This window comes from Oncorhynchus mykiss, chromosome 12, assembly GCF_057628025.1.
Source record: "Oncorhynchus mykiss isolate SJ-2025 chromosome 12, ASM5762802v1, whole genome shotgun sequence".
NCBI lineage: Eukaryota > Metazoa > Chordata > Actinopteri > Salmoniformes > Salmonidae > Oncorhynchus > Oncorhynchus mykiss.
In genome coordinates this window covers 20,584,279-20,611,291 of record NC_143033.1, presented here as the reverse complement: position 1 = coordinate 20,611,291, position 27,013 = coordinate 20,584,279, and the positions used below count along the sequence as shown (strand labels likewise).

The following is a 27,013-nucleotide window of genomic DNA, read 5'->3' as shown; positions in this document are numbered from 1 at the left end:
TGAATGACCACTGGCATGTCTTTACTATCATTAAATTGAAGACTTATAGTTTTTATCAAAGATTCTCTGTGATTAGTATTACGCGATCAACTGATTAATCATGTAACTAGGAAGTCGGGCCACCAAGGAAAAATATTCAGATTACAAGATTATAATTTCCTAATATAACCTTTCAGATATTTTCATATCTGATTGATAGTCTTCTGATTAATTAATTATTTACTTTACCTCACGTTAGTCTCATTCCAAACGTTGTAAATTGTTGGTTATCTGCACGAACCCAGTCTTCCCTATGAGTCATCCATACATCAATTGTCTTAAATAATGTATTTATTACTAACTAAGTAATTCACAGAAATGCATAAACAAGCAAACAAGGTAAATGTGGTTACAAGAAATAAGGGAATGTGCCTTAGTGGGCTAAACCGGCATCGCGGCTTGTTAGGCAAAAGGGGAAGTGGGGGTCAACTGAGATGAGACACTACAAAGCTGATAATTATAACAATTGAAATGCTAATCCTTTGCATATGAACGATCACACATTTGGAACAATTGCAATCAATATATATATTTACGCTCAGTGTGTCGTCTTGAACGCTTTTGAAAAGTTTTTCTACTGGAGCGTTTCGTCATCTCGCTCTCTCTCTCTCTCTCTGTCTTGCTTAGAGGGAATAGTTCAGAGTGACATTCATTCATTTGTTATAGGATGGATGTTTCGGCGGTTGTTGTTCTTCGCGTTCAATGATACCGAATTCCTAGCTGCAGACTAGTAATTAATATCAAAGACTTGTTCTTATTCTGTCGGTATCGACAGTCTAAGAGTTTCACCACGTGGTATGGTTAAAAGATTCAGCAATGGTCTACAACCTTCGTCCTCTCCTATTAGAGAAAAATATGGTCTGGTGATAATTTCTCAAAGTTGGGTTTTATTCGGAATTGCAGAAAAGGGGCTGTCCCAGGATGCCTGACCCTAACTGGGCTCAGGGGCGGTCCTCTGATTCAGTTAAACTCAAAAGGGAATTGGCGTTTCCTTCATTAAACAGTCCAAAATCACAATGTAAAATTGTGTAAACAGTATCATACTCACTCATTCATCTTATACAACAATTAGATGTAAACCTCATATCTGAGGCTATTATCTAAACAGCGTTATGGTAATGTGGCCACACCGTCTCCCATGAGCTTCCCCAAGTTGTAACAAACGGATCAGTTCATAGCTGGTTTCTTCACCCATCTTTTATACTTCCTCCGGAACATGACATTTTTTCGTACCTCACGTTCTGTGAGGTGGAAGAAATTCCTTTGTTCTCTATGAAAATTTACTCTGCCTCTTATATTGTGTGGCCATGTGGCAGGGTCTTCTCCTCAGGAATGTACGACCTCTCTCTGACCACACCAGCCTAGTTGAAGGAGGCAAGGGGGAGGCAGGGAGAGGGGGATGGGGCTTGCTATACCCAAAGAGGGCAACGTCATGACACCACTGTTCATTAGTATACAGTGAAGGAAAAAAGTATTTGATCCCCTGTTGATGTTATACGTTTGCCCAATGACAAAGAAATTATCAGTCTATAATTTTAATGGTATGTTTATTTGAACAGTGAGAGACAGAATATCAACAAAAAAATCCAGAAAAACGCGTGTCAAAAATGTTATAAATTTATTTGCATTTTAATGAGGGAAATAAGTATTTGACCCCTCTGCAAAACATGACTTAGTACTTGATGGCAAAACCCTTGTTGGCAATCAGAGGTCAGATGTTTCTTGTAGTTGGCCACCAGGTTTGCACACATCTCAGGAGGGATTTTGTCCCACTCCTCTTTGTAGATCTTCTCCAAGTCATTAAGGTTTCGAGGCTGACGTTTGGCAACTCGAACCTTCAGCTCCCTCCACAGATTTTCTATGGGATTAAGGTCTGGAGACTGGCTAGGCCACTCCAGGACCTTGATGTGCTTCTTCGTGAGCTACTCATTTGTTGCCTTGGCCGTGTGTTTTGGGTCATTGTCATGCTGGAATACCCATCCACGACCCATTTTCAGTGCCCTGGCTGAGGGAAGGAGGTTCTCACCCAAGATTTGACGGTACATGGCCCCGTCCATCGTCCCTTTGATGCAGTGAAGTTGTCCTGTCCCCTTAGCAGAAAAACACCCCCAAAGCATAATGTTTCCACCTCCATGTTTGACGGTGGGGATGGTGTTCTTGAGGTCATAGGCAGCATTCCTCCTCCTCCAAACACTGTGAGTTGAGTTGATGCCAAAGAGCTCCGTTTTGGTCTCATCTGACCACAACACTTTCACCCAGTTGTCCTCTGAATCATTCAGATGTTCATTGGCAAACTTTAGACTAGAGATCGACCGATTAATCAGGGACGATTTTCAAGTTTTCATAACAATCGGAAATCGGTATTTTTGGGTGCCGATTTGACGATTTTTTAAATTTTTTTTTATTTATTATTATTATTTTTTTAAATAATAATTAAATACCTTTTATTTAACTAGGCAAGTCAGTTAAGAACACATTCTTATTTTCAATGACGGCCTAGGAACGGTGGGTTAACTGCCTCGTTCAGGGGCAGAACGACAGATTTTCACCTTTTTAGCTCGGGAGATCCAATCTTGCAACCTTAGAGGTTAACTAGTCCAACGCAATAACGACCTGCCTCTCTCGTTGCACTCCACAAGGAGACTGCCTGTTACGCGAATGCAGTAAGCCAAGGTAAGTTGCTAGCTAGCATTAAACTTATCTTATAAAAAACTATCAATCATAATCACTTTAACTACACATGGTTGATGATATTACTAGATATTATCTAGCATGTCCTGCGTTGCATATAATCTGACTGACTGAAGTATCTGACTGAGCGGTGGTAGGCAGAAGCAGGCGCATAAACATTCATTCAAACAGCACTTTCGTGCGTTTTGCCAGCAGCTCTTCGTTGTGCGTCAAGCATTGCGCTGTTTATGACTTCAAGCCTATCAACTCCCGAGATGAGGCTGGTGTAACTGAAGTGAAATGGCTAGCTAGTTAGTGCGCGCTAATAGCGTTTCAAATGTCACTCCTCTGAGCCTTCTAGTAGTTGTTCTCCTTGCTCTACATGGGTAATGCTGGGTAACGCTGCTTCGAGGGTGGCTGTTTTCGTTGTGTTGCTGGTTCGAGCCCAGGGAGGAGCGAGGAGAGGGACGGAAGCTATACTGTTACACTGGCAATACTAAAGTGCCTATAAGAACATCTAATAGTCAAAGGTATATGAAATACAGATGGTATAGAGGGAAATAGTCCTATAATTCCTGCAATAACTACAACCTAAAACTTCTTACCTGGGAATATTGAAGACTCATGTTAAAAGGAACCGCCAGCTTTCATATGTTCTCATGTTCTGAGCAAGGAACTGAAACGTTAGCTTTCTTACATAGCACATATTGCACTTTTACTTTCTTCTCCAACACTTTTGTTTTTTGCATTATTTAAACCAAATTGAACGTTTCATTATTTACTTGAGGCTAAATAGATTTTTTTTATGCATTATATTAAGTTAAAATAAGTGTTCATTCAGTATTGTTGTAATTGTCATTATTACAAATAAATAAATACAATTCAGCCGATGTAATCGATATTGGCTTTTTTGGTCCTCCAATAATCGGTATCGGCGTTGAAAAATCATAATTGGTCGACATCTACTTCAGACGGGCATGTATAGGTGCTTTCTTGAGCATGGGGACCTTGCGGGCGCTGCAGGATTTCAGTCCTTTACGGCATAGTGTGTTACCAATTGTTTTGTTGGTGACGATGGTCCCAGCTGCCTTGAGATCATTGACAAGATCCTCCCGTGTAGTTCTGGGCTGATTCCTCACCGTTCTCATGATCATTACAACTCCACGAGGCGAGATCTTGCATGGAGCCCCAGGCTGAGGGAGATTGACAGTTCTTTTGTGTTTCTTCCATTTGCGAATAATCGCACCAACTGTTGTCACCTTCTCACCAAGCTGCTTGGCGATGGTCTTGTAGCCCATTCCAGCCTAGTGTAGGTCTACAATCTTGTCCCTGACATCCTTGGAGAGCTCTTTGGTCTTGGCCATGGTGGAGAGTTTGGAATCTGATTGATTGCTTCTGTGGACAGGTGTCTTTTATACAGGTAACAAACTGAGATTTGGAGCACTACATTTAAGAGTGTGCTCCTAATCTCAGCTCGTTACCTGTATAAAAGACACCTGGGAGCCAGAAATATTTCTGATTGAGAGGGGGTCAAATACTTATTTCCCTCATTAAAATGCAAATCAATTTATAACATTTTTTTACATGCATTTTCTGGATTTTGTTGTTGTTATTCTGTTTCTCACTGTTCAAATAAACCTACCATTACAATTATAGACTCAACATTTCTTTGTCAGTGGGCAAAGGTACAACATCAGCAGGGGATCAAATACTTTTTTCCCTCACTGTATAATAATAATATTGGCAAATCATCTAGGATTTATGTAATATTGATTTTATACTCCCAGACCCAGACACACCTTTTCATGAATTGTTCTGGTACTGTGTATGCAAACCAAATTGAGAAGAAGGTTGCTTGTGGAGTTCGTTGCAGTGGAGTTTGTTTAGCCACTGTTCAGAGCTTGTGGTTTTCTATAGTCCCCTCCGTCTATGGCTCTGGTCGTACCCAGTTGACCAATGTGTCCTCTCTCTCTTCTGCAGGCGCCATGCAGACCCCTGAGGCAGGCGCTGAATCCGCCTCCACTGTCCACACCGCTGTGCCTGTGCAGCCTGCAGGCTCCGCCCAGCAGGTGTCCTCTCAGGTGTGTGTGTGTGTGTGTGTGTGTGTGTGTGTGTGTGTGTGTGTGTGTGTGTGTGTGTGTGTGTGTGTGTGTGTGTGTGTGTGTGTGTGTGTGTGTGTGTGAAAGTGAGATTTATATCTAACGCTTCACTGTGTTGTTGCAGGCCCAGACTGTTCAACAGGTTCAGCATGTATACCCAGCACAACAGGTGCAGTACGTGGAGGAGAACAGTGGCGTCTATACCAACGGGAACATGTGAGTGTTTCGTGTTGTTCACCCACTTTTTGCCACCCCTCTGCTGCAGTGGCACTATACATAGTTGCTTTAATGTATTCTTTGTAGTCAATGGCAACAGCTAAAGTCACTTCACAGCAGCATTTCTGCCACACAAACATGGCAGGGGCAGTACAAGCACAGTGAAGTACTGCTTGAATATGTGCAGTCACCTGGAGATGACCAGGAGTATCTAGAAGTGCTACGGAGTCTTCTCCTGGGCTTGGGGGACAGGATACACTCTACTGACTAGCCCAGGCTGTGCCTGTTCCATAGTGACAGACACACAGTCACAGACAGACAGCGGTCTCTGAGGGAGGGGCTCAGGGAGGGGTACAGCCCGGCTAACAGGCGAGCTGAACACAGTCTCACTTCAGGGCAGAACAAGTGAGCTGAGCACACACTTACACACAATCTATTTGAGTCTGTTAACTGTGTGTTAGTACCACATTCTTGTCTCCTCCACAGAAGTAGACCGAAAAGAGTACAGTAATGTCTTCTACATGAAAAAGGGCAGTGGATATTTCTTACAGTTCACATGATTTGTCAACAAGAATCATGCCAGTGCCCCAAACTTTAAAAGTGCAGTAACTGCAGTCAGCTTTATTTTGGACGCAGTAATCGCAGAATAAAAAGTGTTATTTTGGACACAGTAATTGCAGAATAAAAAGTGTTATTTTGGACGCAGTAATCGCGGAATAAAAAGTGTTATTTTGGACACAGTAATCGCAGAATAAAAAGTGTTATTTTGGACGCAGTAATCGCGGAATAAAAAGTGTTATTTTGGACGCAGTAATCGCGGAATAAAAAGTGTTATTTTGGACGCAGTAATCGCAGAATAAAAAGTGTTATTTTGGACGCAGTAATCGCGGAATAAAAAGTGTTATTTTGGACGCAGTAATCGCAGAATAAAAAGTGTTGGACGCAGTAATCGCAGAATAAAAAGTGTTGGACGCAGTAATCGCTGAATAAAAAGTGTTATTTTGGACGCAGTAATCGCAGAATAAAAAGTGTTATTTTGGACGCAGTAATCGCAGAATAAAAAGTGTTATTTTGGACGCAGTAATCGCAGAATAAAAAGTGTTGGACGCAGTAATCGCTGAATAAAAAGTGTTATTTTGGACCCAGTAATCGCGGAATAAAAAGTGTTGGATGCAGTAATCGCAGAATAAAAAGTGTTGGATGCAGTAATCTCAGAATAAAAAGTGTTATTTTGGACACAGTAATCTCAGAATAAAAAGTGTTATTTTGGACACAGTAATCGCAGAATAAAAAGTGTTATTTTGGACGCAGTAATCTCAGAATAAAAAGTGTTATTTTGGACACAGTAATCGCAGAATAAAATGTGTTGGACGCAGTAATCGCAGAATAAAAAGTGTTATTTTGGACACAGTAATCGCAGAATAAAAAGTGTTATTTTGGACACAGTAATGGCAGAATAAAAAGTGTTATTTTGGACACAGTAATGGCAGAATAAAAGGTGTTATTTTGGACACAGTAATCGCAGAATAAAAGGTGTTATTTTGGACACAGTAATCGCAGAATAAAAGGTGTTATTTTGGACACAGTAATCGCAGAATAAAAGGTGTTATTTTGGACACAGTAATCGCAGAATAAAAGGTGTTATTTTGGACACAGTAATCGCAGAATAAAAGGTGTTATTTTGGACACAGCATACTGCAGTTACACTGACCTCTGACTACAATTTGTTTTCGTACGGTCAGAGTTCTGGCATAGGTCTTATAAAGGGTTGAGAGAGTATGTTTCTGGTCCACGTGAATTGAGACCTGCTATCATAAAGGGAGTTGTGTCAAGCCACTGAAGGGTGCCATTATATCAGAGGCCAGGTTAATGGAGTGACTGCAGTCAAAACGACAAACACAGAAATCTCTGTCAGCACGGCCACTCCTCAGGTGATTTGAGTAACCATGGAAACTCCACTTTCAATAACACAGGAATATTGCATGCCCACGAAGGCTCAGAATGGTACCGCTAATTCACTTCCAATAAGCACTCTAGCACTATATTGAAACTTTATGTAAAGGGCAATTATCCTGAACCTATTGCTCTGGGGGGGGGAAATGTGTAACTTTTTCCTCCACTATTTTTGCCCAGACGGACATACTCGTACTCCGAGCCCCAGCTGTACAGCCAGAACAGTGGAGGGAGCTACTTTGACACGCAGGGCAGCTCATCCCAGGTGTCTACGGTGGTGTCATCCCATGGCATGGCCAACAACGGCGGGGGGAACGGGGGGCTGACCATGGGTCTGGCTGGGGGGCAGATCATCAGCAGCTCTGGGGCCTACCTCATCGGGGGCAACACCATGGATAACTCTGCCCCCCACCCAGCAGCCCAGACCACCCGAGCCTCCCCGGCCACTGTGAGTGTACGGCCCCCCTCTACTTACTATTCTCTGTCTGTCCCTGTCCCTGCCTGTCTGTCCCTGTCCCTCCCTGTCTGTCCCTGTCTGTCTCTGTCCCTGTCTGTCCCCGTCTGTCCCTCTGTCTGTCCCTCTGTCTGTCCCCGTCTGTCCCCGTCTGTCCCTGTCTGTCCCTGTCTGTCCCTGTCCCTCCCTGTCTGTCCCTGTCCCTCCCTGTCCGTCCCTGTCTGTCCCCGTCTGTCCCTGTCTGTCCCTGACGGCCAGGCCACTCTCTTCTGCCTGTCATAATGCATATCTGAAGCCTTTCTTCAGTAGCTATAGCACCACTTAGCTACTTCATGTCGGTGTCTGAGAATGTCTGTAATTGTGTTGTCTCCCTATTTCCTGTGGTCTTCTCAGCTAGTACTTCAGTTTTTTATTGTCATCTACCCATCCAGTACTGTGAAACATAATTTCCTCTTGTGCTGTGTTTTAGCTGAGGTGTAAATAAATAAATCTCCTCCATAATATTTGTTGGTTCTGCTTTGCTCTGTAGCGAAGCGTTTAGACTTGAGTGCAGTCCACCGCAGTGGATCTGTGCTACCTTCCGGTGGCTGAATATGGTAGTTTCACAATATGGTAGTTTCACAATATGGTAGTTTCACAGCTTCTGAGATCATTTCTTATATTATTGTGGTGTTAACATTTTTCATTGTTTTCCTTGACTTTCAAAAGAAGAAGTATGTCCATGTACAGACAGAGACAGTAAATTGAATTTAAGTTTAAACTGGCTTCGCAAAGCAGGGCTTTTAGGAGTAATTTTGGTGATGCTTGCTTTAGGATCTGTCCTGGATTTTCAGATTTTCTATGTGTCAGTATTTTCATTGTTCTACTGCAACTTCGTCCTTTGTTGTTTTTCCTTCCATTTTTTTGCTCCTTGGTCTATCAGATTGAAATGGCGATTGAGACGCTCCAAAAGACTGAAGGTTTATCCAGTCAGAGAAGCTCACTACTCAATAGCCATGTAAGTCACCACTCTAAACGCCTCACCTTGCCTGCATAGCTGTGCTCTCTCTCTTCCAGTATCTCCAGCTCTCTCTCTCTTTTAGTATCTCCAGCTCTCTCCCCCCCTCTTCTAGTATCTCCAGCTCTCTCTCCCTCTCTTCCAGTATCTCCAGCTCTCTCTCTCTTCTAGTATCTCCAGCTCTCTCCCCCCCTCTTCTAGTATCTCCAGCTCTCCCTCTCTTCTAGTATCTCCAGCTCTCCCTCTCTTCTAGTATCTACAGCTCTCCCTCTCTTCTAGTATCTACAGCTCTCTCTCCCTCTCTTCTAGTATCTCCAGCTCTCTCTCCCTCTCTTCTAGTATCTCCAGCTCTCTCTCCCTCTCTTCTAGTATCTCCAGCTCTCTCTCCCTCTCTTCTAGTATCTCCAGCTCTCTCCCCCTCTCTTCTAGTATCTCCAGCTCTCCCTCTCTTCTAGTATCTACAGCTCTCCCTCTCTTCTAGTATCTACAGCTCTCCCCCCTCTCTTCTAGTATCTCCAGCTCTCTCTCCCTCTCTTCTAGTATCTCCAGCTCTGCCTCTCTTCTTGTATCTACAGATCTCCTTCTCTTCTAGTATCTCCAGCTCTCCCTCCCTCTCTTCTAGTATCTCCAGCTCTGCCTCTCTTCTAGTATCTCCAGCTCTCCCTCCCTCTCTTCTAGTATCTCCAGCTCTGCCTCTCTTCTAGTATCTCCAGCTCTCTCTCCCTCTCTTCTAGTATATCCAGCTCTCTCTCCCTCTCTTCTAGTATCTACAGCTCTCCCTCTCTTCTAGTATCTACAGCTCTCCCTCTCTTCTAGTATCTACAGCTCTCCCTCTCTTCTAGTATCTCCAGCTCTCCCTCTCTTCTAGTATATCCAGCTCTCTCTCCCTCTCTTCTAGTATCTCCAGCTCTCTCTCCCTCTCTCCTAGTATCTCCAGCTCTCTCTCCTTCTCTTCTAGTATCTCCAGCTCTCTCTCCCTCTCTTCTAGTATCTAAAGCTCTGCCTCTCTTCTAGTATCTACAGCTCTCCTTCTCTTCTAGTATCTCCAGCTCTCTCTCCCTCTCTCCTAGTATCTCCAGCTCTCTCTCCTTCTCTTCTAGTATCTCCAGCTCTCTCTCCCTCTCTTCTAGTATCTAAAGCTCTGCCTCTCTTCTAGTATCTACAGCTCTCCTTCTCTTCTAGTATCTCCAGCTCTCTCTCCCTCTCTTCTAGTATCTAAAGCTCTGCCTCTCTTCTAGTATCTACAGCTCTCCTTCTCTTCTAGTATCTCCAGCTCGCCTTCTCTTCTAGTATCTACAGCTCTCCCTCTCTTCTAGTATCTCCAGCTCTCCCTCTCTTCTAGTATCTCCAGCTCTCCCTCTCTGCTAGTATCTACAGCTCTCCCTCTCTGCTAGTATCTCCAGCTCTCCCTCTCTTCTAGTATCTCCAGCTCTCCTTCTCTTCTAGTATCTCCAGCTCTCCTTCTCTTCTAGTATCTCCAGCTCTCCTTCTCTTCTAGTATCTCCAGCTCTCCCTCTCTTCTAGTATCTCCAGCTCTCCCTCTCTTCTAGTATCTCCAGCTCTCCCTCTCTTCTAGTATCTACAGCTCTCTTTCTCTTCTAGTATCTACAGCTCTCCCTCTCTTCTAGTATCTACAGCTCTCCCTCTCTTCTAGTATCTACAGCTCTCCCTCTCTTCTAGTATATCCAGCTCTCTCTCCCTCTCTTCTAGTATCTACAGCTCTCCCTCTCTTCTAGTATCTACAGCTCTCCCTCTCTTCTAGTATCTACAGCTCTCCCTCTCTTCTAGTATCTACAGCTCTCCCTCTCTTCTAGTATCTCCAGCTCACCTTCTCTTCTAGTATCTACATCTCGCCCTCTCTTCTAGTATCTCTAGCTCTCTTTCTCTTCTAGTATCTATAGCTCTCCTTCTCTTCTAGTATCTCCATCTCTCCTTCTCTTCTAGTATCTCCAGCTCTCCTTCTCTTCTAGTATCTCCAGCTCTCCTTCTCTTCTAGTATCTCCAGCTCTCCCTCTTTTCTAGTATCTCCAGCTCTCTTTCTCTTCTAGTATCTACAGCTCTCCTTCTCTTCTAGTATCTACAGCTCTCCCTCTCTTCTAGTATCTACAGCTCTCCCTCTCTTCTAGTATCTCCAGCTCTCCTTCTCTTCTAGTATCTACAGCTCTCCATCTCTTCTAGTATCTACAGCTCTCCATCTCTCTTAGTATATCCAGCTCTCCCTCTCTTCTAGTATCTCCAGCTCTCCTTCTCTTCTAGTATCTCCAGCTCTCCTTCTCTTCTAGTATCTCCAGCTCTCCTTCTCTTCTAGTATCTCCAGCTCTCCTTCTCTTCTAGTATCTCCAGCTCTCCCTCTTTTCTAGTATCTCCAGCTCTCTTTCTCTTCTAGTATCTACAGCTCTCCTTCTCTTCTAGTATCTACAGCTCTCCCTCTCTTCTAGTATCTACAGCTCTCCCTCTCTTCTAGTATCTCCAGCTCTCCCTCTCTTCTAGTATCTACTGCTCTCATTCTCTTCTAGTATCTACAGCTCTCCCTCTCTTCTAGTATCTACAGCTCTCCCTCTCTTCTAGTATCTCCAGCTCTCCTTCTCTTCTAGTATCTCCAGCTCTCCCTCTCTTCTAGTATCTACAGCTCTCTTTCTCTTCTAGTATCTACAGCTCTCCCTCTCTTCTAGTATCTCCAGCTCTCCTTCTCTTCTAGTATCTACAGCTCTCCCTCTCTTCTAGTATCTACAGCTCTCTTTCTCTTCTAGTATCTATAGCTCTCCTTCTCTTCTAGTATCTCCAGCTCTCTCTCTCTCTTCTAGTATCTCCAGCTCTCCTCCCTCTCTTCTAGTGTCTCCAGCTCTCTCTCCTTCTCTTCTAGTATCTCCAGCTCTCCCTATTTTCTAGTATCTCCAGCTCTCCCTCTCTTCTAGTATCTCCAGCTCTCCTTCTCTTCTAGTATCTCCAGCTCTCTCTCTCTTCTAGTATCTCCAGCTCTCTCTCTCTTCTAGTATCTCCAGCTCTCCCTCTCTCTTCTAGTATCTCCAGCTCTCCCTCTCTTCTAGTATCTCCAGCTCTCCCTCTCTTCTAGTATCTCCAGCTCTCCTTCTCTTCTAGTATCTCCAGCTCTCCTTCTCTTCTAGTATCTCCAGCTCTCTTTCTCTTCTAGTATCTCCAGCTCTCCTTCTCTTCTAGTATCTACAGCTCTCCATCTCTTCTAGTATCTACAGCTCTCCCTCTCTCTTAGTATATCCAGCTCTCCCTCTCTTCTAGTATCTCCAGCTCTCCTTCTCTTCTAGAATCTCCAGCTCTCCTTCTCTTCTAGTATCTCCAGCTCTCCTTCTCTTCTAGTATCTCCAGCTCTCCTTCTCTTCTAGTATCTCCAGCTCTCCTTCTCTTCTAGTATCTCCAGCTCTCCTTCTCTTCTAGTATCTCCAGCTCTCTTTCTCTTCTAGTATCTCCAGCTCTCCTTCTCTTCTAGTATCTCCAGCTCTCCCTCTCTTCTAGTATCTCCAAGTATCCCTTTCTTTTTGTATCTCCAGCTGTCTCGCTCTCTTCTAGTATCTCCAGCTCTCTCGCTCTCTTCTAGTATCTCCAGCTCTCCCTCTCTTCTAGTATCTCCAGCTCTCCTTCTCTTCTAGTATCTCCAGCTCTCATTCTCTTCTAGTATCTCCAGCTCTCCTTCTCTTCTAGTATCTCCAGCTCTCCCTCTTTTCTAGTATCTCCAGCTCTCCTCCCTCTCTTCTAGTATCTCCAGCTCTCCTCCCTCTCTTCTAGTATCTCCAGCTCTCCTTATCTTCTAGTATCTCCAGCTCTTTCTTTCTTCTAGTACCTCCAGCTCTCCCTCTCTTTTAGTATCTCCAGCTCTCCCTCTCTTCTAGTGTCTACAGCTCTCCCTCTCTTCTAGTATCTACAGCTCTCCCTCTCTCTTAGTATATCCAGCTCTCCTTCTCTTCTTATATCTCCATTTCTCCCCCTCTTCTAGTATCTCCAGCTCTCTCTCTTTTATTATCTCCAGCTCTCTCTCTCTTTTTATATCTCCACCTCTCTCTCTCTTTTAGTATTTCCAGCTCTCCCTCTCTTCTAGTATCTCCAGCTCTCTCTCTCTCTTCTAGTATCTCCAGCTCTCTCTCCCTCTTCTAGTATCTCCAGCTCTCTCTTTCTTCTAGTACCTCCAGCTCTCCCTCTCTTTTAGGATCTCCAGCTCTCCCTCTCTTCTAGTATCTCCAGCTCTCTCTCTCTTCTAGTATCTCCAGCTGTCTCTCTCTCGCTCTCTTTCACTCTGTGGTGATTGGGATGCCTCCTGTGCTCTGATTGAAATGTTTCACTCCGTTAGTTAATTGTGCTTTTAATGCCAGATCAGTGGGTGATGGTATTTTACAGACAAGTGGGGGAGGGTGACACATGGGACTATCTGCTAGTGACATACATGTGTGTAATTGACTCCATACACCCCCACCCCCCCCCCCCTCCCAGCTGCAGTGGCTACTGGATAACTATGAGACAGCGGAGGGGGTGAGTCTGCCTCGCTCCACCCTCTACAACCACTACCTGCGCCACTGCCAGGAGCAGAAGTTGGACCCGGTCAACGCTGCTTCCTTTGGTAAACTCATCCGCTCCATCTTCATGGGGCTCCGCACGCGTCGCCTGGGCACACGGTAAGCTACTGAGAGAACAGACACGCTCTAGTATTGACCTCTCTCTCTCTCTCTCCTCTTCTTCTAGCCTATCTCTATGTCTCCAGTCCTGCTCTCTCTTATTCTATCTCTACGTCTCTAGTCCTCCAGTCCTACTCTTTCTCCTCCTCTTCTATCCTATCTCTACTTCTCCAGTCCTCCAGTCCTGCTCTCTTCTCTTCTACTATCTCTACGTCTCCAGTCCTACTCTCTCTTCTCTTCTTCTATCCTTTCTCTGCGTCTCCAGTCCTCCAGTCCTGCTCTCTCTTCTCTTCTACTATCCTATCTCTACGTCTCCAGTCCTGCTCTCTCTTCTCTTCTTCTATCCTTTCTCTACGTCTCCAGTCCTCCAGTCCTGCTCTCTCTCCTCTTCTTCTATCCTTTCTCTACGTCTCCAGTCCTCCAGTCCTGCTCTCTCTTCTCTTCTTCTATCCTAACTCTACATCTCCAGTCCTACTCTCTCTACGTCTCCAGTCCTGCTCTCTCTCCTCTTCTTCTATCCTATCTCTACATCTCCAGTCCTACTCTCTCTTCTCTTCTTCTATCCTTTCTCTACATCTCCAGTCCTACTCTCTCTCCTATTCTACTATCCTATCTCTACATCTCCAGTCCTACTCTCTCTCCTCTTCTACTCTCCTATCTCTACATCTCCAGTCCTACTCTCTCTCCTCTTCTACTCTCCTATCTCTACATCTCCAGTCCTATTCTCTGTATCTCCTCGAACTCCTGCAGTTGAGTATTTCCCTTTTCCTTGGCTTTTATTTTTTTCCCGTCTGTCTTCATTAGGATTTCTCGTTTGGTATTACAGCATGTTTTTGATTGGTGTAGTGTTCTTCAGTACTGAGAACAGTTAGCTGATCATTCCTGACTGTGTGTGTTGCAGAGGGAACTCGAAGTACCACTACTATGGGATCCGGTTGAAGCCGGACTCTCCTCTCAACAGACTGCAGGAGGACATGCAGTACATGGCCCTCAGACAGCAGCCTGTCCAACAGAAACAGAGGTACAACACACACACACATACAGGCTTTCATACACACACACACACACACACACACACACACACACACACACACACACACACACACACACATACAGGCTTTCATACACATGCGCACACACACACACACACACACACACACACACACATACAGGCTTTCATACACACACACACACACACACATACAGTACTGACTGAGGCATTGTTATTGTAGGTTTAAGCCGATGCAGAAGGTTGATGGTGTATCTGGGGAGAACTTCTCAGGCGGAGGCCAGCACACCCCCAGTGCAGCGGAGCAGACTGTCATCGCACAGAGCCAGCACCACCAGCAGTACCTGGGTGAGTGAGCAGTGTGTATGCTTACTAACTGACTTGCAGCGTCAATAGATTGATAGCGTTTGATGCTCCCAGAAGGTCTATTTATTGACACAGTTTGCTTGATAGTAAGTGTTCCTCTGCTGAGTTCTGTAAGCAGTTTCCTAATTGTTCCTCTGCTGAGTTCTGTAAGTAGTTTCCTAATTGTTCCTCTGCTGAGTTCTGTAAGTAGTCTCCTAAGTGTTCCTCTGCTGAGTTCTGTAAGCAGTCTCCTAAGTGTTCCTCTGCTGAGTTCTGTAAGCAGTTTCCTAAGTGTTCCTCTGCTGAGTTCTGTAAGCAGTCTCCTAAGTGTTCCTCTGCTGAGTTCTGTAAGCAGTCTCCTAAGTGTTCCTCTGCTGAGTTCTGTAAGCAGTCTCCTAAGTGTTCCTCTGCTGAGTTCTGTAAGCAGTCTCCTAAGTGTTCCTCTGCTGAGTTCTGTAAGCAGTCTCCTAAGTGTTCCCCTGTCGGTTATATCCTGCACTGAACCATTGATACCATTTTCTCAGTCTTTAGCATTTCCTTGTTAAATATCTACCCTGTTTGTTTCTCTGCTTTTTACTGGACTGATAACGTGAGTTGTTGTTGACCTTGGTTTCCATGTGTCCCTCCTGACAGACACATCGCGGGCCCTGCCAGACTTTGTGGAGCTGGACCTGGGAGAGACCAACGTGGACAATGTCGGCCCAGACGACATCAAAGCTCTCCAGTCACTCTACAGAGAGCACTGTGAGGTCAGAGATTATCCATCACCTCTAACAACATTTCACATCAAAGTTTTGTATTATGATAAATGTGCAAATGAATGGGAGCTTTCTTTGGCATGCATGATATTTCCAAGTCTTCATCTCCACTAATCAAATCAAATTTTATTGGTCACATACACATGGGTAGAAGATGTTATTGCGAGTGTAGCAAAATGCTTGTGCGTCTAGTTCCGACAGTGCAGTATCTAACAAGTAATCTAACACTTCTCCAACAACTACCTAATACACACAAATCTAAAGGGGTAAATGAGAATATGTACATGTAAGTATATGGGTACACACCAGATCATCTATGCTAATCAGAATGACTGTGAATGAGCGTTGTGTGATGTTGACCATGTCGTGTGTCTCTTGCAGGCCATTCTGGATGTGGTGGTCAACCTCCAGTTCAGTCTAATAGAGAAGCTGTGGCAGACTTTCTGGCGCTATTCTCCTTCTGACTCAGTGGAGGGCGCCACCATCACAGAAAACAGGTCCTCTCTCTGTCTCTCTCTCTCTGTCTCTCTTCTCTCTCTCCTCTCTCTCTCTCTCCGTTTCTCACACACACTCTCTCTCACTCGTTAACTCTCCATCTCTCTTGTTGTCATTAATCATTGTCCATTAGGGATGGATCGAGATTTACAAAATGGTTACCTGGAGGAAAATGGGAGAGGGTCATGCTTTTTACATTTCAGTCAAAGGAAAGGTTTAGTATATATTTTTTGTATGTAGTCCAGGGGAGGGTCAGGTAATATGTAATTGATGAAATTTAAATATTTCTCAGTGTGTATCAGTTTTCTGTGTGTATCAAGAATGGTCCACCACCCAAAGGACATCCAGCCAACTTGACACAACTGTGCGAAGCATTGGAGTCAACATGGCATCCCTGGGAAAGCTTTCAACACCTTGTAGAGTCCATGCCCCAACGAATTGAGTCTGTTATGAGGACAAAGGGGGGCGGGGTGCAACTCAATATTAGGAAGGTGTTTCTAATGTTTGGTATACTCAGTGTATACCCTCACCTCTGATTCTCCGCTGGGCGCCCAAATCAAGTATGCCTATAGGCTACAAAGTACATGCTCGGGGGAAGCATAAGGCAAAGGTATATCTGTAAGATAGCTGCTGGGATGGTGTAAATAAAACTAGGCTGCATTACACCCTGTAATGGATATTCCAACCTTGAGCCCCGGTCTGCTCTGCTCTTGCTGATCAAAAATGTTTTTGTGAGCTGTCTAACCAATGACTGTGCTGTGTAGGCCTACGGGGGCAGTTCAGGAGGAGAGTCAAAGGCTTTTCCAAAGAAAGTCTTTGACTAGGCATAGTCCAAAAAATGCACTAGCTTGCATACCGACTACCTTGTTACTACTAAGCTATGTGGAATTGTTTTAAGGTCATACCAAGGATAATTTTGCGATTTGATTTTGAATTTTAAGACCCCTTGAAGTATCCCAAAAATGATTAGATGGAAACATTTTGTGGCCTTACTGATATTAGCCCATAGAAATGCATTGAATAACAGATTCACTACATGGAACAACAGATAGTCCCCCCCAAAAAAAATAAATCTAAAGGAAGTTTGTTCTGAAGGATCTGTCCTACATCTGAGAGAGAAGAAAGATCAGGAAACAATATTTTTTACATGTATTTAATCCCTTATTTTTGGCACTAAACTGTCTCCATATATACTGTACTTCTGTAAATTGTTTCAACTGGTAGCGGGGGACCGTCAGACGAATCTTGAGGCTTGTGTGCAACTTAGAGCAAAACCAACATGTTCGTGAGAGTCTCACCTTTACATAGAGAGGTCATATTTGTGTGTAGCCCAAACTGTAGCCCACAATTCCTGCGTTTGCCTTGTAATGCTTACAGGACGAAGAACAGTTTTTAAAACGGCATATCTAAGACTGTCTGTCTGTCCAAGAAATGAGGGTAAACGACAGAATGTTCTCTGCTATCCACTTTGTTTTAATTATTATTTGGGGTATAGGGGAGGGTCACTTTCTGTTAAGCGTTCAGGGAGGATTTAGGTCAAATATATTTTGCTGAATGGAGGGCCATCCATTTTAATTTCAGAGAGGTCTGATTTTCTCCATGTAAATCTTATTATAAATAACATTCACCTCCTTAAAACAGATGTCCATTAGAAAAATATGTCCATTAGAAACATATTTCATTATAGTAAGCCTAAACTCTTCATCCTCTTGAATGCTTCAAATATCCTTTTGATAAGGAAATGTTTCAAATGTCTTCCAAATGGACAGATGTCTTTTGATTGGAGAGATGTAATGTGGCTGGTCAAAGGTCAACCCCATCCCCGGACAGTAGGGCCAGTGAGATTGAGGTGAATCTGATCCAGTATATGAGAGTGTGTGTAACTCTTGAACCTGGTCTCCACAGTGGTGTGAGTGAGATTGAGGTGAATCTGATCCAGTATATGAGAGTATGTGTAACTCTTGAACCTGGTCTCCACAGTGGTGTGAGTGAGGTGAATCTGATCCAGTATATGAGAGTATGTGTAACTCTTGAACCTGGTCTCCACGGTGGTGTGAGTGAGATTGAGGTGAATCTGATCCAGTATATGAGAGTATGTGTAACTCTTGAACCTGGTCTCCACAGTGGTGTGAGTGAGATTGAGGGCCGTCTGCCCTGCTGCAGACTGCTGGTGCTCTGTAGGAACGAGGCTGTGCTCAAGTGGATGAGTTCCTGTGACCACCTGATGTACCAGGCCCTAGTGGAGATCCTCATCCCTGATGTCCTCAGACCCATCCCCAGTGAGTGGCTGTCACACACACGCACTCTCTCACTCGTCCTTAGTTGGACATCAGAATTCAAATGTTGGTCATTAAATAGACTGCTATGCTTTTTATCTGTCCCTCTAGGTGCCTTGACTCAAGCCATCCGCAACTTTGCCAAAAGCCTGGAAGGCTGGCTCAACAATGCCATGAACACCATTCCACAGAGAATGATCCAGACCAAGGTAAAAACACACCTACTTGCTCACTTACTTACACACATTTTGACAAATCAACTTAAATGGCCTATTTTTGTATTATTTGCTTTGATCCTGACTTTCCTGTTTTATCTGTTAGTTTTGGTCTGATTCTAATTGGCTGCTGTTTGATTGGCTGCAGGTTGCCGCTGTTAGTGCCTTTGCTCAGACGCTGCGTCGCTACACTAGTCTGAACCACCTGGCCCAGGCAGCACGCGCTGTGCTGCAGAACACCTCCCAGATCAATCAGATGCTCAGCGACCTCAACCGCGTCGACTTCGCCAACGTGCAGGTCCGTCCCTCTGGCTGGCTGTCCGTCCCTCCGTCCGGCTGTCTGGCAATGGTTTTGTTTGATTGTCTGTGTATTTATTTAGAGGAATACATCTGTCTATTGTATTGCCATATGTCCTCATCTGTTAGTCCTCTCTCTGCTTGAATTAGCTGTTTATTTCATCAAAGGATGCGTGTGCATCTGTGTATTTGCAAGTCCACAATGACCCGTCCCATCTCTCTCGTCGCTCTCTCTTTAGGAGCAGGCGTCGTGGGTGTGTCAGTGTGAGGAGGGTGTGGTTCAGAGGTTAGAGCAGGACTTCAAGGCCACCCTGCAGCAGCAGAGCTCTCTGGAGCAGTGGGCTGCCTGGCTGGACAACGTGGTCACCCAGGTCCTACAGCCCTTCGAGGACAGGCCCAGCTTCCCCAGGGCGGCACGACAGTTCCTGCTCAAGTGGTCCTTCTACAGGTCAGCTACTGTACCGTCCATCGAAATAGAATCATTTCTATGTTTTTGCCCTCTTACCCAATTTAAGTAGTGTGTTGTATTGTTTATCATATTCATTGATTATTAGAAGTTCAGAAGTTTTCCAGTGGTTGATGAGGATCTCCTGTTCATCTCTTTTTCAGCTCCATGGTGATTCGGGACCTGACCCTGCGCAGCGCGGCCAGTTTTGGCTCGTTCCACCTGATCCGCCTGCTCTACGACGAGTACATGTTCTACCTGGTGGAACACCGCGTCGCCCAGGCAACCGGCCAGACACCTATCAGTGTCATGGGAGAAGTAAGGGCCAGAAGAAATGAACACGTTATATATATATATATATAGACACGCACACGCATAAATGTAACAGTCCCATTATCCTTGTGCTCAGTTTCAGTATGGTTTCTATGTGATGTTTATTGTATTGCAGTTCGATGACCTCAACGCCATGTCACCTGCTAACATAGACAAAGGTAAGCCAACCCCAAGCTGTGTCTACAGGCTAAGTCTTTGTAGGTTTCTGTGTCTACAGGCTAAGTCTCTGTAGGTTTCTGCGTCTACAGGCTAAGTCTCTGTAGGTTTCTGTGTCTACAGGCTAAGTCTCTGTAGGTTTCTGTGTCTACAGGCTAAGTCTCTGTAGGTTTCTGTGTCTACAGGCTAAGTCTTTGTAGGTTTCTGTGTCTACAGGCTAAGTCTCTGTATGTTTCTGTGTCTACAGGCTAAGTCTCTGTAGGTTTCTTTGTCTACAGGCTAAGTCTCTGTAGGTTTCTGTGTCTACAGGCTAAGTCTCTGTAGGTTTCTGTGTCTACAGGCTAAGTCTCTGTAGGTTTCTGTGTCTACAGGCTAAGTCTCTGTAGGTTTCTTTGTCTACAGGCTAAGTCTCTGTAGGTTTCTTTGTCTACAGGCTAAGTCTCTGTAGGTTTCTGTGTCTACAGGCTAAGTCTCTGTAGGTTTTTGCGTCTACAGGCTAAGTCTCTGTAGGTTTCTGCGTCTACAGGCTAAGTCTCTGTAGGTTTCTGCGTCTACAGGCTAAGTCTCTGTAGGTTTCTGTGTCTACAGGCTAAGTCTCTGTAGGTTTCTGTGTCTACAGGCTAAGTCTCTGTAGGTTTCTGCGTCTACAGGCTAAGTCTCTGTAGGTTTCTGCGTCTACAGGCTAAGTCTCTGTAGGTTTCTGCGTCTACAGTACATGGAGTTCTTAAGATCTTTGAGATATGTCCGTCCAGCATGGCTGTGGGTCATTCAGCTTTCAGGAGCCTTAACTCCTCTTACCTTGGTCTCAACGTGCTGTCACTTAAAGAGCAGCGCCTTCAATTAATACCCATTGATTTAGTTAAATGTAACATTCAAATGTTAGTAAGAAAAGCTGTTGTTTTGTGTGCAGCCTTTCCTGTCAAAACAATGGTCCCGCAGGACTCCTGAGAATCCTGGAGAATCATTATTTTAACTCTGTACCTCTGGTCTTCCTGCCAATCTGTCTGACTGACCTTGTCCCTCTGTCCAGACGAGGTGAGTGAGATGGACAGTGACCTGGAGGAGGACATGGAGGAGTCCGGGGAGCCGCTGGCCAAGCGGGAGAAGGCTGAGGTGGAACATGAGCACCAGGTGATCCAGGTGATTCAGGTGGGGGCTCTGGAGGACGGCAGTAACCCCGTGGTGGGGGTGCTCCAGCCGGGCATCCTGCACTCCCTGCCCCAGCCCCCCCAGAACCATGCTGAGCACATCCTCACCACCTCCGCCGCCACCACCACCATCCGCCACTGCAGTGCCACCGGCAACACCTACGCCTCCGTCTGAGAGGGAGATGACCCCCCCCCCCCTCCGCCGGGCAACCTCTCTTCTCTCTGTCTCTCGCTGTCACGCACGTCTGCACTGTCCCCTCTGTCGTACGCTGTGTTTTCTCTGCACTCGTCTAGACACACTCCTCCCCCCTCCACCCTGACCAGTAAGGGAGCGTGAAAAACATCACGACCACAGCTGGCGTCACACAAGCGGTGGATGGATGAGTAGAGCTAGACGGGAATGTGGATGTGGCAGAGTCATGTGGACGGGCTGTCTCTGTCTGTCATGTGGCTGTCCTCTGGGTCAGGGAGGGGGATTGGGAGGTGGGGGGTTGTACAGGCGTGAGACACTGGCTTGACCCTACTGTAGCTGTGTAGAAGGGAAGGTGTCCTTACTTAGAGATTCACGTATTTCCTGATGTTTAAAAGCTCAAATCCAAGCCACCAGCCCCAGAAGAACAACGGCATTGATTGACAGAAAACACTTGGTTCTCTCTTAGATTGGCTTGTTTAGTATATATCTAAACAACCACACAGGTGCTATTCTCTTACACTACCAGATGTTCAGACAGAATTCAGTTGAGTGACATAATATTTTTTTAAAGTCATGAATCTTTCGAAGCATTGTTGAGATATGACATTTGGTGGATTATGATTACTTATTGCTTGTAATGTGTTGTTTGGCATCCTATGATTTATTGAATAGTGTATAATTGTAGCCATGATCCCCTGATAAGCACTAATGGCTTTTAGCCATGAAGTTAGTTCTGCCCATGAAGGAAGACATTCTGTTATTTATGCTGTTACTATGTAGAGACAGAGAGACGAGGTTAAACAGACAAGCTGTAGTACACTTCAACAACACTGGCTTTTCTACACATTTCATGCATAGTGTGGGGTGTGCTTGACTTATGGCCTTGGTTTGGTTGGGTTTAGATGCTCGATAGTGTGACAAAATTACATTAGTTGGACTTATTATCTACTGATATGTTCTCAGTACAGTAAGTGTGTTTTTTTGTAGGTTTCTTGAGTTCTGAATGGACCAAAAACCAACCAACCAGAGGAAACTGGCAGAGCGAAAGAGAGCCATCATGGCCACCACAGTTACCACGGCGAGGGTGCTGCGTGTTCTGTTTCCTGTCCCAACAGTGCCGTGTTGCAGAGCAGAGTGAATGTCAGGGATTCTATGTACCTCGGCTTCATCGTAGTGCCTTAATAACCCTTACTGCAGCTGTCCATGTAGTCCTGACTGATTGTGTGGTTGAGGGAAAGGATAGCACACACACACACACACACACACACACACAGAGACACACACAGCTCCTCTGCGTTACTGTCCCAGCAACAACTTTGTGTCTCTGGTGACTTGTGGCTGGATTTGGGCTGGCTCATCAGTGTTACTGCAGGGCTGGAGAGATGCAGGTTCAGAGGTGCTTGTTGAGTTCTCTGTGCTGGTTCTATGAAATGTTTTGTTTGTTTGTACCTGCTCTCACTCTTTCCACACTCGAGGCCTGCTCCTGCTTTGGCCTCTGCTATTGGGTGAAGTGTGTGTGCATGTGCAGATGGGAGGACTTGATTGAGATGTTGATTGTGTGTGTATGAATGAGTCTGAACATGTGTTTGAGCACACCCACTAGTCACCCTACCTCACACCAGTGTTGCCAGCCCGTTGACACGTACAGCACAGTCACCAAACTTGTTCTGACATACTAACCGTATTACTCCTTCAACGCTGCACACTAACATTATACATGCCTGTTACACCACACACAACTAAAATACACAGTCATTTCAGCCCCTTCAGTTCTTAGTCCACAACGTCATCACCCTTATTATCTCCCTTCTAAAGTGCATATTTGTATAGTGGACCAAAAGTAGATATTTTCTGATATTTAAAGATATATATATATATATATATATATAAGGATGACACAATGTATTCATTTTGTTTGTTTTGTTTTCATGTGGTTGATCTGATTGTCATCTGTGATTGTTTCTTTTGTAGCTCTTCTGTGATTGGTTGATTGACTGTGAAATGGGTGGGGGCATGGGGACCAGCTTCTCTGATGACACTGGATACACATTTTGTACTTGAACTGTTATTGATAGCTTTTAGGAAATGGAGAACACACAGGAACAATGTGTTGAACTGGAAGAATCTTGTTGTTGATACTACTGAAGTTACCTTTCTGTTTTTTAACTCTCATCTGGAGAACTGTCTGCACCAATGCTTTGCCTCGACTTCATTTATTAGTATTCATAGTGCTTTTGTTTTACTATTTGAGAAATGATTCTTAAGTTATGCACATGTATCCATGCGTAAACCAGTCTTGAAAATGGAATTATAACTTCTGAGAAACACAATGTACCTGCAAAAGGACTGGAATTATGTTTTCAGTGGAAGTGGATTTATTTGATAAACTACATTTTCTTTACAGGGATATGAGAAAGGACAAGTAGAATTATATTGCCTTTCATTAGTTTTCGCGGAAGATAAAGTGTGTTCACTTTAAACTGAAGGTCATCGACCTTGCTTACAGGTAATTGAAGGCCTTTGGGCATTTGTTTACATGCCAAACTCTGACCTCACAGAAATGACAAGATCTTTCTTAATGACTGTACTGTCACCCAACATGCCGTTAGATATGGCTCTTGGACTTTGACCTTTTTTGTCATGAAAATACTGAAGATGTTAAGATTAAATGTGTATTCATTTGTGCCTGGAGTGCAAACGGCTTACAGATGTGCTTTAGAATCTTGAAAGTGCTTTTTTTGGTCTTGCATGCCTTTTTGTGCTGCTAGAATCTGTTAGTTTATCTCATTTTTTAAATTTTTTTATGTGCCAGACAGTAAATGCTGTATTCACTCGGTAACCTCATCAAACCTGCCTGTTTTAACATCAATTGTGTTTTATTCATAGTTGACCATTCACAAAAAGTCGTACATTTATATTTGTTTAAGATTTAAAATATTAGGGCCTTCCCTTTTTGGTTCCTTGATAATTGAGCCCATTTCCAACGTTAAAGGTTAGATCCAGCAACTACAACAAAAAACTGAAAAGGAAAAAATGACATCCTGCAAAACATATCAGCTACTCTCAAACTATGTCAGTTGGGAGGGGTGAGAATACGGCAGCTTCACTGATCCACGAGACCCAGTGCCTTTGATTTTGCCCAGGCAGGGGGGCCTACGTCTCTGGTCTGACTCCATGGTTCCAGATACAGGCTCTTTAGACAGGCGTTTTATGGTAGTGAGGTGAAAATGGCTGCTCACAGTGAGAGGAGGATATGGGCCTGAGGGATCGTACACTTCTACCCTTGATCCTGATCTCATCCAAACTATGAGTACTGGTCAACTGTTACTGACCAATGACCACACAGGACAGTTTACAATGGATGTAGCGTGCTCCAGATATTTGCTGTTGGACTGCGCATTAGGAGAGAACTACTATTGTATAGATTTACTGTATCACTAAACTAACAAAGATTGGAGCATAACTGGACTGGGATATTTGCCAATAGCAACACTGTACTATCACTTTCATTGTTGTCACGATCATTTCCTTTCGTTGTATGATATTCACTGATTGCTGTATGTTTGCTTTATTCAGTATGATTTGGAATATTTTCCTGTTCTATTTTAAGTGCCATTTGACAGTCTAGTGAGTTGTGGCCCGCTGTAGCACGCTCTAATGCAAGCACACGCATTTGGCAGTGGATTTATGGGGAAACCTTTTAGTTGAAAACTCCCCAGATGTAACCAAGATGTAAATATAGACAAAATGGGAAGAAAGGATATTTATTTACTGTCTCCTTAAATATTTGTTTTGTTCTTTTTGGATGTTTTATTTCAGCCAAAAAAACATTGATTTCTCTTTTTCCTCGTTTTGGATCATGTATTGTATTCATATACAGGTAGCTGCCACGATAATGTTAACACTTCAGTAAATGAGGGATACAAAGTATGTTAAAAAAGTAGGTGGTTCTACAAAGGTGTGGTTCCTGAATTAATTCAAATTAAGCAATGAACATCCCACCACGTTTTGGCTAGCATGGCTGTGCCCCTATCCACAGGGCATGAGTGGTCACCTGAATGGTTTTGATGAGCATGAAACAATGTAAACCATATGCCATGGCTGTCTGTCACCAGATCTCAACTCAAATGAACACTTGTGGGAGATTCTGGAGCCGTGCCTGAGACAGCGTTTTCCACCATCAACAAAACACCAAATGATGGAATTTCAGAAAGTATTCACACCCCTGATTTTTTTTTCAAATGTTTTTGTGTTACAGTCTGAGTTTAAAATGTATTATATTGAGATTTTCTTGACACTGGCCTACACACAATACCCCCATAATGTTAGACATTTTTACAAATGAATTTAAAAGGAAAAGCAAATGTCTTGTCAAGTATGGCAAGCCTAAATAAGTTCAGGAGTAATAATGTGCTTAACAAGACTCACAAGAATTTCCAACAAAGATTCAGCCACAAAGATTAGGGAGGTTTTCCAATTCCTCACAAAGATGGGCATCTTTTGAAGTAATTAACTCACCATCAGGCCAATGGTGACTTTAAAACCGTTAGGAAATTGATGGATCAACAACATTGTAGTTACTCCACAATACTAACCTAATTGACAGTGAAAAGAAGGAAGCCTGTACAGATTAAAAAATAATGCTGCAAAAAATGTGGCAAAGCGATTAACTTTTTGTCCTGAATACAATGTGTTATGTTTAGGGCAAATACAACACATTACTGAGTACCACTCATCTACCACTCATCTAAGCATAGTGGTGGCTGCATCATGTTATGGGTATGCTTGTAATCGTTAAGGATTGGGGAGTTTTTCAGGATCAATAGGAACGGAATGGAGCTAAGCACAGGAAAAATCCTATCATGTTTGTTGTGTAGTAAATATTTCCGCTTTTATTTTAATTAGTTTTTTTCCTGTAAAGCACATTGTGTTGCATTCCATGTCTGAAATGTGCTGTGAATAAATAAAGCTTGATATGATTTGATTAGAGGAAAACCTGGTTCAGTCTGCTTTCCCCCAGACACTGGGAGATAAATTCACATTTCAGTAAGACAATAAACCTAAACACAGGCCAAATCTTCACTGGAGTTGCTTACCAAGAAGACAGTGAATGTTCCTGAATGGCTGAGTTACAGTGTTGACTTACATCTATGGCAAGATCTGAAAATGGTTGACTACCAATGATCAACAACCAATTTGACAGAGCTTGAAGACTTTTTTTTTAAAAGCATAATGGGCAAATGTTGCACAATCCAGGTGTGCAAAGCTCTTAGAGACTTACTCAGAAAGACTCATCTGTAATCGCTGCCGGAGGTTTTCTTTGACTCAGGGGGTTGAAAACTTATCTCATCAAGATATATTTATTTTATTTTTGTAAACATTTTTATTTTTTACAAATGTTAGATTTTTTCTTACGCTTTGACAGACTATTTTGTGTAGATTGTTAACAAAACATGACAAATCCATTCTAATCCCACTTTGTAACAACAAATTGTGGAGAAAGCCAAGGGGTGTGAATACTTTCTGAAGGCACTGTATGCCAAGGTGTATTGAAGCTGTTCTGGCTCGTGGTGGCCCAACGCCCTATTAAGACACTATGTTAATGTTTCCTGTATTTTGGCAGTTGCCTGTGTATACATACTGTACATCTCAAGTGACTTTCTTTTTGTGTGTTGTTTCAAGTTACCTCTTAGCTAGTATATTATATCTTCTTAAATTGGCAAGAGCTAACCAATAAGTGTAGGGTGATTTGTATTGTGTATTTTACATAAAAGATGAGGAAAACTGGGAAACTTTTATATTTATAAAGGCATATATTAACATTTAGTTTGTCGTAATGATGAAAATATAGGAACTATTAAAAACACGTAGTTTGGTTTTCTGAATATTTCAGACTTGAGCTCAGGCTAGCTTAGTGTTGTTTTCTTAAAATTTGTGGCTTGTCTTTTAAATTAATAAACTTTTTCTTGTTGAAAATAATTGTCATTGCTGTTGTATCTCAATTAAGTTGTCATAGAGAATGGACACACCGAGAAGATGAACGGATGAAGGCAGTGGGCGTGTTAGTGATCACCTGCTGTATGGCGAACGGTGGCGATTCAACTTGTAGAATTGTCGGGAAATTAACGACACATTCTGGTGAGGCAATAGGACAACCACCCGCTGCTTAGAGGAAATATCTACTCAAACCATCTTTTGGTCTTTTTTTCCATTATTCCAGTCAATACAGTCCCAAAATGTTTTGAATGTCAGCAGTCAAGTGTTCAAGATAAATT

At 43.6% G+C, this 27,013-nt stretch overlaps 1 protein-coding gene across 5 annotated transcripts in view; it reads left to right on the top strand.

Moving 5' to 3' along the window:
• Positions 1-26,714, top strand: part of LOC110536814 (transcription factor RFX3-like) — a 44,044-nt gene extending 17,330 nt beyond the window's left edge. Inside the window, exons 2-17 of one of the 5 annotated variants that reach the window (XM_036937156.2) lie at positions 4,690-4,790; positions 4,933-5,024; positions 7,158-7,431; positions 8,354-8,428; positions 12,887-13,068; positions 13,970-14,089; positions 14,301-14,425; positions 15,056-15,171; positions 15,562-15,677; positions 17,800-17,954; positions 18,063-18,160; positions 18,315-18,464; positions 18,703-18,911; positions 19,073-19,226; positions 19,357-19,399; positions 20,428-26,714. In XM_036937156.2, coding sequence (XP_036793051.1) covers positions 4,695-4,790; positions 4,933-5,024; positions 7,158-7,431; positions 8,354-8,428; positions 12,887-13,068; positions 13,970-14,089; positions 14,301-14,425; positions 15,056-15,171; positions 15,562-15,677; positions 17,800-17,954; positions 18,063-18,160; positions 18,315-18,464; positions 18,703-18,911; positions 19,073-19,226; positions 19,357-19,399; positions 20,428-20,720 — 2,298 coding nt within the window. In that variant the 5' untranslated portion in view covers positions 4,690-4,694 and the 3' untranslated portion in view covers positions 20,721-26,714. Of the gene's footprint in view, positions 1-4,689; positions 4,791-4,932; positions 5,025-7,157; positions 7,432-8,353; positions 8,429-12,886; positions 13,069-13,969; positions 14,090-14,300; positions 14,426-15,055; positions 15,172-15,561; positions 15,887-17,580; positions 17,955-18,062; positions 18,161-18,314; positions 18,465-18,702; positions 18,912-19,072; positions 19,227-19,356; positions 19,400-20,427 lie in introns of those variants that run through there. The other 4 variants (XM_036937157.2, XM_036937154.2, XM_036937155.2 and 1 more) reach the window with 4 other exon arrangements.
• The last annotated feature ends 299 nt before the right edge of the window (positions 26,715-27,013 follow it).